The sequence below is a fragment of the Notechis scutatus genome, chromosome 7 (genome assembly GCF_049901735.1).
Source record: "Notechis scutatus isolate UNSWTSFEM ecotype Mainland chromosome 7, rNotScu1.2, whole genome shotgun sequence".
Taxonomy (NCBI): domain Eukaryota; kingdom Metazoa; phylum Chordata; class Lepidosauria; order Squamata; family Elapidae; genus Notechis; species Notechis scutatus.
In genome coordinates this window covers 13,829,462-13,840,936 of record NC_142015.1, presented here as the reverse complement: position 1 = coordinate 13,840,936, position 11,475 = coordinate 13,829,462, and the positions used below count along the sequence as shown (strand labels likewise).

Sequence of the window (11,475 nt, the reverse complement as noted above, 5' to 3'; positions counted from 1 at the left end):
GACGTAAACGGTCAAGAGGCTCCGAAGAGCGGTAGTTCTCCACTTTGGGTCCACCATAAACTATGTCTTCCTTTAACCCAAAAACATAGCAAAAGAAGCGTTTTCTTTTCATTCTGCGTGTACCGAGGCTCATAAGGGTCGAAACATATACTTTCGGGTTTGAGCGGAAATTAAGACTGTGAATCAGTCTATATTTTCTCTAAGCTTCCGTACGGCCTCCTTGGCGGCTCCGCCGTTTTCATATGTCGCTTTCCTCAATCGAAGCTGGTTCTATTGCAGTTTCCTCTCCTAGGACTGCAAATGTTTGACACTTCCGCCTTCCCTTAATCATTGGGCCCTTGCCTGAAAATCAGCCCCCCTCTGTTGCCAAGAGTATCCGGGGGCGGGGCTGCCGGCGAATATATTAGCACACAGTAATGAGAGTGCCCGATTTTGGTTTCTGTGGGGAAACAAGAAACACGAAGACTCAGAGGAGAGAATCCAAGGGGCGCTGCTTCTGTTTTTAACACAGTATTTTAAATATGGGACAGGATGGTTAAAAACGGGATCATCATAACCTGGAAGCCGGCGGTATAGCTTTGCTAGCGTGGTTTCAGGGTAACTTTTTTGATCCTTCAGGTTCTTTCATGTGATGAGTGGGGTGTTCATGCGCATGCGTGAGATGTGCCGTCCCAAATGTTACGACGGGGCACAGAACCCAACTGACCAGAACCTAGGGACCTCTTCTAGTTGAGAAGTAGAATTATACTGTCTCTTTTAGTGTATGACTTAATTTTTGCTGGTATCCTGTTTCATATTATTCGAGTTTGTTAATTGTTGATGCTCTATACTGTTTATTTCAAGCAAGTGAATTAGTCGATTTTTAGCAAGTGTGTTGTGGCTTTTCTGAGCACAGTGGGTGCAGTAGGGCCGATTAAATCAAGCTGTCACCTTATGGAAATGTGGTTTAATCTGGAAATGACTGGGTATCTTTATATGATTTATTTGTATTTATATGAACCCTTTAAAACAGTTAAAACTTATTCAGAGACTTTACTGGCAGGCAATGAAGGAAAATCATCTAAATTTAAACAGAAAAAGTGTTGAAGACATGCTATCTGCATTAGACTTTATAACAATTATGAAGAGAGTGTTGGAGCCAAACTTCAAATAATTTATTAGAGCATGTCTGTATAAAGCCAATTCTGAGACATGTAATTCACTGTCACCCTTGACCCTGGTTTCCCCCCACCCCTCTGGGTGTATCATAATTCATATTCTCCAGCCGAAGTGTTCATAGCCAAAAGTCATCAATCATGTTCTCCAATTAGAATTTTTTGTGCAGAAATTCTGGTAGCTTAGTTATAATCTTTGCAAGATAAGAATGGAATGCACTTTTGGTTCCAAACTGCTGCACTGCTCTTTCAGATTTCTCCCCCCCTTCTGTTCATGGCAACTCTAAAACAAGCATAGAAATGTTTTATGAGTTGACAGCTGATATTTGGCCAGGTGATATCAATCAAATCTATCTCACCTTTAGGGAGGATAACAAGATAATAACTTGCCAAGTTCATTGTTCTGCACAGAACACTGAGTACAAATGCAACATTGTTAAAAAGCAATTCCTTTGTCCCAAGACACAGAAAAAATGTTCAAGATATATGGCTTCTGGTTCTGCCCTGTGATCTTGAGTATATATTTATGTGGTCCACTGGTTGTGAATGATAGAAAATAATTATGCATGTCTGAATTAAACATGAGTACTATTCTATGATTTTCTGCTTTGCACAGCAAGAAACAAGGCGTTTCCAATGCACAGTAGGCACCTACCCCCCAAAAAGGAGCAGCTTAATATAGATATCTCTTTAAATGTGTCTGAAAATACCTTTGTTCTGCTCTGTTGCAGTCAGAATTTCTGTCTCCATGTTTCATTTAAAGACAGCTCTGTTTTGGTTTAGTCACCTCCTGTCTTCACCAAACAAGGCATGCTTCTAGAGGTGTATCATGTTTCATGTTCATATGTCTTTTAGTTTTTTAACAGCACAATGTAAATCAGAACTGACCCTACACTTTAAAAGTTTAATACCGTATTAAGCAGACTTTTATATGAAAGTTCTGCTGAGGACCTTAGGGACCTCATTCAGATGAAGGACCTCATTCAGATGAAGCAAGCTCTCTAGATTTAGATCTGTGACTTATTTTCTATTCTTCCTTCTCTCTTATACATATAATCCAATATATTTACCCTGTTTTTGTTTCCTTCATTTGCTTCTGTAAGTTTTCTAAAAAGATATTTTTGAATGCATGATCAATGGCCTTTCTGTCACTGTATGTATTCTCCTAGTTCATTATTTCCAATAAGTTTTAGTGCCCAACTACTCTTACTCTCAATTCTGTTACCAAGCCTGTAAGACACTTTTCTTATCTTCATTCCTTATATTGTTTTCTCGCGGATCAAATTTTAGTCTGCTAAAGAGGATGACTGACCAGCACGTAATTCACCTTCATACATGTTAAAAGGACTAATACTTTGATGAAAAATCTCTAAAAATTTCCAGGGAGAAGCAGTGATCAACCACTTTTGCATTGCTGTCAAGAAAAATGAAAATTTATTTCTTTACATTTATGTGCTGCCTGACTCCCAATGCCCACGTAGATAGCAAATGTTGAAGTCAACTAGAGGAAAAGAGCTGTTTTACTTGAGTAACATAACCTTAATTTAGTCTGTTAATCCAATTTTCTGTACATTACATTAAATTAAGAAACTCCATCATAGGCTGAATTTGCAAAACATCCTAGGCTAAAATGTGTTTAGTTTGTCACTGTATTATGCAAATATACTTAGAATTATAGCTTCCCAGGGTTTCATGTAGGAAATTTTGGTAGCTGAGCTGCATTTCTACTTCTGGGGATGGATGAGTATTAAAGTTGTGTACATAGCTATGTTCTTACCTCCATATGCTCCAGAATATCTTCTGGGTATCATATCTGAACCTTTGTGTAGTCCTAGTAGGTGCAATTATGTGTGTGTGTGTGTGTGTGTGTGTGTTGGGAGAAAGTGATATGTTTCAACTCTTTAATGTTGCCCTCATCCCTTCTTCTTGCTAAGTGATTATTCATGTTGCAAACACATAATCAAAAGGGAAAAAAAATCCATCTTCAGAGAAAGTACTTTTATTTTTCTATACAAGGACAGAATAGGCAAAAACAGTTAAAAGGCCACTTACGAAAATAGTCCCACTCATCTTCTGAAAGCTATGAGAAGAGTTTTCATGCCCCTACCTTCATCACTTTGCTACCTCTAGGGGTGACCCAAATGCCACAATGTGGCTCCCTTTCTCCACAATATTGGAGAAGGTAGGCTCTTTGCAGCTCTGCTGGGTCGATGGTGTTAGCTGATTGGTGCCCCTTCTACAGCCCACGGGAAGGCTTTCTGCTTAACTCTTACGTAAACATAGATTTTGCAGAGAAGGATCTAGCCGAAGTCAGCAATATATCTTGTTTTCAAATTGCAGAAGGGATCCCTAAGGAGCCAGAAATAAAGACAACCCAAATGGCAGGAGCTGACTTACTATAAAAAAGAAAGGTCTCATTAGAAATCGGAGAGGATATATTGCCATCTGTGGATTCTGACCAAGTCCTAGAAAATGGGAAGACTTTGATCTCACAGTTGGCATCACAACAACCAGTTGTGGAAACCTGGCACTAGAGTTCAATTGTTCACCAGGGTCATCCTAGGAAAGTTCAGGCTTTCTTGTTTCAAGTCCTTCATTGGTTAGTCATCCGAAATAAAGATTCCCATGCACTTCTGATTAGTCTTCCCCAGAAATGGCTCCCAGATGGTAGATGAAGAACAAGGCCAGCTTGCTTTCCATCTTGGCACTCAGAATGGTCCACTCTGCCTTCTGAGAAGGTTAAGATGAACATCCACTTGGAAACAATCTCAGACTGTGACTGCATGTTGAAGTCCACAATCCCAAGGCAATAATCAGTGTCAGTAAAGGTTCTTTTTTTTTTGGGGGGGAATGTAGGCCAGAAGATGGTCACACTAGTTCATCCAGGAGAATTCCAATGTTTTGGTGAGGCTCTGAGGGACCCCTTATAGGCTTATTGCACATAGGGCAAACACATCGAACTTCCAGCCACTTCACAAGGCACCTGCAGCCAAAATGGGGGGTGGGAGTGTCAAACGTTGGGGAGGTGTAATTTGAAAATACAGATCTAAGAGCTTGATTATGACATTCTGAGAGACCCTAATGCAGCATCTGATTTCTGATCAGCATCCATTCCCAATTTTACCCTTTCTTGGGCCAACTATTGTTGGCCACTTCCCACTGAAGTGCTCATACACATCTTAAAGGTACATTGCTCCTGGTGATACATTAACATACCTTATTTTGGCTGAATGGCTAACTTATGAGGGTACTGTATTTATAGAGTATTTTTTTCTTGTTTTTTTTTCTTAATTTGCTGCAGTTCTACTTAATTTCCTGCTCTCAAATGTGTTGCATTACAATTCCAAAAGCCTCAAGTTTTGGAAGCCAATTTACAGTTATATTAGATTTGCCCAGCATCAGTAAATGGCTGTATACAGAATCTATTATCGCTTCCTTATATCACTATCCCCAAAACATGTATTCAAATGCTCTTAACATCTCAAAGCATATTTACTTTGAGATGATATCAATTCAGTATTTGTTTTTTTAGCAAAGAAAATCTGTGCAGACAGTCAGCAAAATGTAAAAAGCTTATTTGATCAGATGATTTCTAGAAGTTAAGGATTTATTTAACTATATTTTATACATTAAGAGATTATGGGGAGGTATGATCCTTGGTGCTCACTTGAGCTTGGTTATTTTCTTGCAGATATTTCATTATCAAACTAAGTAATAACATCAGTGCAGAGAGTACTGGGAATCACATATTGCAGCCCTCTAGAGAAATATGAAGCTAACTTTGAAGAAGTGATGCAAAAAAAATGAGTAAAATTGGTCATGGGAAAGAAGAGTGGATGAGAAATAAATTCAATATATCCTCATTTTGATTCTCTTTAATACAAGAAAGGCAAAAGGTAATTCTGTCAGTCTTCAAGATTTGATTATGGCACCTAAAAACAATAAAATAGTGTTCTAGTACTCCTTGTGGTCTTTCTCTGATGTGGCATACTTCAAAGAACTGAGAAGCCTTATGCAAAAATTGGTCATCTGAATCAGCCACTTTTGCACATGAACTGTTGAATTGGGGTCAGGGTTTTCAGTCCAAGGAAACCTACTTAAAGGTCTTTCAGCCTAGCAGGACCAATAACAAACTAGTCATAAGATGTAATTTTTAATGAAACATCTGGTGATATTCAGCTGGTTCGCACCGGTTCATCCAAACCGGAAGCAAGGATTTGGCCTGGGTTGCTGAACCGGTAGTAAGGGTAGCAGAGCTGCCAGCCAGAATGGGCAGGCTAGGGCTTTCCTTCCTCCACACCTGAGCAGGATTCTTGCACCTCCGCCACCACTCATTGTGCTGCAGCCACCACATGGTAGAGAGACCTGGGAGAGCTGGCAGGACTAGTCGGTCAGGCGAGGCCATCCAGACCATCCCCCAATGCCCGGAGGCTGCGAGGGTCTGGATGGAGATGAAGCCGCTCCCCATCACTTGGAAGGAGAGGAACAGGACAGGGCTAGGAGACTTGTGGGACCCTGCCCCCCTCTGAGGGTCCCTTCCCGCCTCCCAAGTCAGAAGGGGTGGGTGCCTCCTGGTCCTCTCCTTCCAATAACACCAACTGGACAGATGAAGCTGCCGCCCCTTTTCCAGAGCAGAAAGAGGCTCCTCCGAGGGATTCAGCAGCCTCCCCGACCTCCCCCCAGGATTTGGAGACTGGGCTCTGATGGGGGCCTTTGCAGTTGGATGGCATTATGAAAAGAACACAGATTTTTCTAGACGTTCATTGTGGGGAATTGAGAAATTTGGGGGGGGGGGCAGTTGATTGGCAGGGCAGAGCGTGAGGTTGAAGGGGCAATGCAGGCAAAGGCTTCGTGCTCTGGTTCCTCCCCAATGAGCGGTGAAGGTGTGGGGCAGCGTGGGGCAAGGACTTCAAGGGCGACAGAGGAGGCAGTGGTTTGTTGCTGGTTGTGGCTGGTGCAGCTTGGTCTGGCTGCCCCGGATGCGAAGAAGCAGGGCCAGGAGAGGTGCATGCCACAGCAGTCTATTGGGGCAAGGGGCAAGCAGGGAGGCACAGCTGCCGGATGAGTGTTGGGGGCCTGGGGAGCTACAAGGGGAGCATGGTGGATGTAGTGTTTTTTGCTAAGGGCAGAGTATTTTGGGTGTGAGTGTGGGTGGCAGAGCGAGCGGCGGTGCCCGAAAGGGAAGGTGGGAACTTCTGGGGCTGCTTCCTGTACTCCTGCCATCTGCTGTCCGCTGCCGCTGCCCACCGGAGCACCTCTGTGAGCTTTCTTCATTCTCCCACAGCCTGCTGCTCTCGAGCTCGCCGGATCAGTTCATTCCAGACCATGTGTGCGTGTGTCACAAGAGAGAGTATTTTGTGTGTGTGTGTGTGAGAGAGAGAGAGAGAGAGAGAAAAGAAAGAAAAAATAGGAAGGGAGTGTGTGTGTGTGTGTGTGTGTGTGTGTGTGTGTGAAAGACAATAAAAAAAGCAAGAAAGAAAGGAAGGGAGAGAAAGAGAAAAGGAAAGAGAAAGAAACAAAAAGAAATAGGAAGAAAGAAAGAAAGGAAGAAAGGAAGGGAGAGAAACAGAGAGAGAAAGAGAAAGAAAAAAATAGGAAGAAAGAAAGAAAAATAGGAAGGAAGGGAGAGAGACAGACTGCTTTTCTTTTGCCCAGGTATTTTTCAGGGTTTACAATACATGCATTCAATGTCTATAGTCCAGAGCATAAATACATGTGTGTTTAACAGAGTTGAAAGGGACTTTGGAGGTCTTCTAGTCCAACCCCCTGTTCAGGCAGAAAAACTGAGGATGCCAAACTCTGAGTAGAGGTTCTGGGAAAGGTGTCAGAATAACAGAATAACACTTAGAAGGGACCTTGGGGGGAACCCATATCATTTCAGAGAAATGGCTGTCCAGTCTTTTCTTAAAAACTTCCAGTGATTGAGCACCCAGAATTTCTGGAGACAAGCAGGTCCATTAGTTAATTGTTCTCACTGTCAGGAAGTTTCTCCTTATTTTTAGGTTGTTTCTCTGTTTGTTCAGTTTCCATCCATTTCTTCTTATTTGCCTTCTGATGCTTTGGAAAATACATTGTTCCCCCTTCTTTCTAGCAGCCCCTTAAAAGCCTGTTGCCTATCACACTCTTGGGCAAAGCATGTGAGCCATTTTTTCCTTTCAGTGGTCCATGAAAGTACATCTATAGTATGTAGATAATAAAGTCAAAAAAAGGTGAACAACAGTTTTACAGAACTATAGATATGTTGAGGCTGGGTGTGACAAGAAATGGCTGGAAGGGGAGGGGCCAGGTGAGGCACCCCTTGCCGTGAGTGACATTGAGTTGGCCACACCCACACAGTCACATGACCACAAAGACACGCCCACCAAATAAGCCACGCCCACAGAACCGCTAGTAAAATTTTTTTGAATCCCACCACTGTGAAACATGTTTCAAATGACAGTGCTAGAGGCTACGCATAGGACAGCATAGGACATACATACACATAGCTAAGGTTTCCCAGTTGGAACATAGAAAATTTCTGGTAAAATAGACCCAGCTTGGCTATAGTCAGAAAAAATTGTTCAGAAAACCTGCTATCATTTTTAATTCAGGTTTTTCCAGTGCAAGCAGGATGCTGGCATTTTAAAGACAATTCTTGTTACATTCTTGGGTCAAAATTCCACTGCACATTTTTTGGGACTGCATGTGAGAAAGGAATAAGAACTGAAGGTGAGAAAGTGGGCAAGATAAATAAAGCTTTCAAGTCCTGGCTTCTCCACCCCCCCCAAGAGGTGGGATGAGAGATGATATGGTTTGACTTTCATTGCTTAGTTTTATAATTTTGTTATAGTATTTATGGTGTTTTTACTTTTGATTGGGAGCCATCCAGACTTGGTTATAAGAAGGAAGGAAGGAAAGGAAGGAAGGAAGGAAGTAAAACTCCTAAAATGAATTTGTAATTCACTCTCAACCGGCTTTTAGCCCAGCAATTATCCAACTTTCTGTTCCTTTTAACGAGAAACAGGAACAAGCTCAGGTTAAATCTTTCATATCCGGACTTTCGTGTGACACCAGTTAAGCTGAAAGCAACAGCCATCCATGCTGATTTCAGATGAGGTATGAACTGAAAAGTCCCTTCCCCAGCTGCTGTTGTCAGTAGCATGGATATCAGGGAGAACATCTGATCCTGCAATAATTAAAGCTAAGCATATTTGAGCCTGGTATATGCTAAGATGGGAAACATCTTAGCGACTCTCTCCAAGTCACTTTGAGTTGTGTTATGGAGAAGAAGTGAGACAAACAACAGGATTATTTCACCCTAAATCTGTAATCCTAAGTACACAGGTAAACCTCCAAGTGACGACTGCAAGGAATATACACTGCTCAAAAAAATAAAGGGAACACAAAAATAAGACATCCTAGATCTGAATGAATGAAATATTCTTATTAAATACTTTGTTCATTACATAGTTGAATGTGCTGACAACAAAATCACACAAATATTATCAATGGAAATCAAATTTAGCAACCCATGAAGGTCTGGATTTGGAGTTACACTCAAAATTAAAGTGGAAAAAAACACTACAGACTGATCCAACTTTGATGTAATGTCCTTTAAACAAGTCAAAATGAAGCTCAGTAGTGTGTGTGGCCTCCACGTGCCTGTATGACCTCCCTACAATGCCTGGGCATGCTCCTGATGAGGTGGCGGATGGTCTCCTGAGGGATCTCCTCCCACACCTGGTCTAAAGCATCCCCCAACTCCTGGGCAGTCTGTGGTGCAATGTGGCATGGTAGATGGAGCGAGACATGATGTTCCAGATGTGCTCAATTGGATTCAGGTCTGGGGAACGGGTGGGCCAGTCCATAGCATCAATGCCTTTGTCTTGCAGGAACTGCTGACACACTTCAGCCACATGAGGTCGAGGATTGTCGTGCATTAGGAGGAACCCAGGGCCAACAGCACCAGCATATGGTCTCACAAGGGGTCTGAGGATCTCATCTCGGTATCTAATGGCAGTCAGGCTACCTCTGGCGAGCACATGGAGGGCTGTGCGGCCCCCTAAAGAAATGCCACCCCACACCATTACTGACCCACTGCCAAACCAGTCATGCTGGAGGATGTTGCAGGCAGCAGAACATTCTCCACGGCGTCTCCAGACCATCACGTCTGTCACATGTGCTCAGTGTGAACCTGCTTTCATCTGTGAAGAGCACAGTGCACCAGTGGCGAATTTGCCAATCTTGGTATTCTCTGGAAAATGCCAAACGTCCTGCACGGTGTTGGGCTGTAAGCACAACCCCCACCTGTGGATGTTGGGCCCTCATACCATCCTCATGGAGTCTCTGACCGTTTGAGCAGCCACATGCACATTTGTGGCCCGCTGGAGGTCATTTTGCAGGGCTCTGGCAGTGCTCCTCCTGTCCCTCCTTGCACAAAGGTGGAGGTAGCGGTCCTGATGCTGGGTTGTTGCCCTCCTACAGCCTCCTCCACATCTCCTGCTGTACTGGCCTGTCTCCTGGTAGCGCCTCCATGCTCTGGACATTACACTGACAGACACAGCAAACCTTCTTGCCACAGCTCGCATTGATGTGCCATCCTGGATGAGCTGCACTATCTGAGCCACTTGTGTGGGTTGTAGACTCCGTCTCATGCTCTACCACTAGAGTGAAAGCACCGCCAGCATTCAAAAGTGACCAAACCATCAGCCAGAACGCATAGGAACTGAGAAGTGGTCTGTGGTTACCAGCTGCAGAACCACTCCTTTATTGGGGATGTCTTGCTAACTGCCTCTGCTTTCCACCTGTTGTCTATTCCATTTGCACAACAGCATGTGAAATTGATTGTCAATCAGTGTTGCTACCTAAGTGGACAGTTTGATTTCACAGAAGCGTGATTGACTTGGAGTTACATTGTGTTGTTTAAGTGTTCCCTTTATTTTTTTGAGCAGTGTAAATCCTTCCATTCTCCACCATTCAGTCAGAACTGAAGAAGCTTCTTGGATGAGAAATGCAACATCTTCAAGGAAAAATAAAGTCCAGTTGCCTTTTGAAAAAGTACCTTTGGAACAACCATAACCTAGTTGACTGATAATCTCCATAGACATATCACTCTAAAAATATTGCTTCTAAATCAGATCTGCTGCATATTTGCAAAACAGAGTCCTGTCCTGAAACAGAAGATGCAGAAGATGTATCCTTCATTAGATTTGCATCTCTTTAGAACAGATCTGGGCATTTTATGGTCCCTGGGCCACATCTGGCACTTTGACTGTCCTTGCCTACATATGTGTGTGCCTATGCACCTTCACAGCCCTATTGGTTGGTGCTCCACAACAGTCCCAATTTCTCATTTGATCCCTTGGGAAAATTAATATTCCCCTCCCCCTGCCTTAGAAGTATCATTTTTTTCTTCTTCCCTGATCCAACTCGCCCATCCTTCCCACTTTGGAGCTGAGTCCAAATGCCTCCCCCCCCCCCCCCAATTCAAGTGAACTCTGAAGACAAAATAAGACTAAGCCTAGATGTTCTTGGCTTCATTGTTTGCTTCAGGGTCTTGGCTACAGCATCCTGGCACAATTCCCAAGTGTGATGAATTAGCTCTGATAGGTTTTTATGTATTTAATTCATAGTCTGTGCTCCTACCCCATTTGCTGTCCTTGGTTCAAATATCTCAAAATACAACAAATAGCCTCCCTCTTTATCATCCTGGGTGCCCATCTCCTCTTCTCCACCACCAGCATGCCGGATGCTGAATGAATATTGTGGTTGCTTGCTAAAACGAGAGGCACAACACAGCTTTTTGGGGCTGTCCTTGACATCTACTCACTTTCTGTGGAAGGCATGTTGGCATGGCAACACTCCCAGTTCATCTTTCACTTTAAAGTCTTCCAGGCAGACGGCACAAGTCTGCTGCGGAGAAAGAGGAGGAGGAGAGAATGGGCAAACATTACAAAACAGGAATCAATAAAGAAGAATATCTGTAGCTCAGGGTTGAAAGGGAGGACTCCTTGGTATTCTCTGATCTTGGTGGTTTTTTTTGCAGGTTTCATTACCCAAACTAGGTAACATCATATGTACTAGTTATAATGTAGACTAACTTTGAGGATGCTACTTAGTTTGGGTAATAAAATGTCTGCAAGAAAACCACCAAGCTCAGAAACTGAAGAGCCCCTCAAAGCAGGAATTACGCATGCTTATCTATTGTAGATTTCACAGCAAACTATGGCTGATTTTGGGGGGGCAGATCAATACTTTTGGTGGGAAACAGAAGGAAAAGCTTAGAATGGGAGGGTTCAAGAGGCAAAGTCTGACAAGTCATTTGCTTCTAATCATGATTTAT

At 43.0% G+C, this 11,475-nt stretch overlaps 1 protein-coding gene, 1 long non-coding RNA gene and 1 other non-coding gene across 5 annotated transcripts in view; 2 read left to right on the top strand and 1 right to left on the bottom strand.

The window, feature by feature from the left end:
• Nucleotides 1–609: 609 nt before the first annotated feature.
• LOC113414507 (small nucleolar RNA U13) lies at nucleotides 610–707 on the top strand. Its single transcript, XR_003371189.2, has one exon. It is a non-coding gene; the product is annotated as a small nucleolar RNA U13 (small nucleolar RNA).
• Nucleotides 708–3,137: 2,430 nt separating this feature from the next.
• Nucleotides 3,138–11,475, bottom strand: part of RNF122 (ring finger protein 122) — a 65,549-nt gene continuing 57,211 nt past the window's right edge. For 2 of the 3 annotated variants that reach the window (XM_026671354.2, XM_087969984.1), the window contains exons 5-6: nucleotides 10,963–11,045; nucleotides 3,138–4,137 (exon numbers count right to left, since the gene is read on the bottom strand). In XM_026671354.2, the coding sequence (XP_026527139.1) occupies nucleotides 4,023–4,137; nucleotides 10,963–11,045 (198 nt within the window). In that variant the 3' untranslated portion in view covers nucleotides 3,138–4,022. The remainder of the gene's footprint in view (nucleotides 4,138–10,962; nucleotides 11,046–11,475) is intronic. The other variant, XM_026671355.2, reaches the window with a different exon arrangement.
• On the top strand, nucleotides 3,876–5,114 carry LOC148130034 (uncharacterized). Its single transcript, XR_015750357.1, has 2 exons — nucleotides 3,876–3,982; nucleotides 4,846–5,114. It is a non-coding gene; the product is annotated as an uncharacterized LOC148130034 (long non-coding RNA).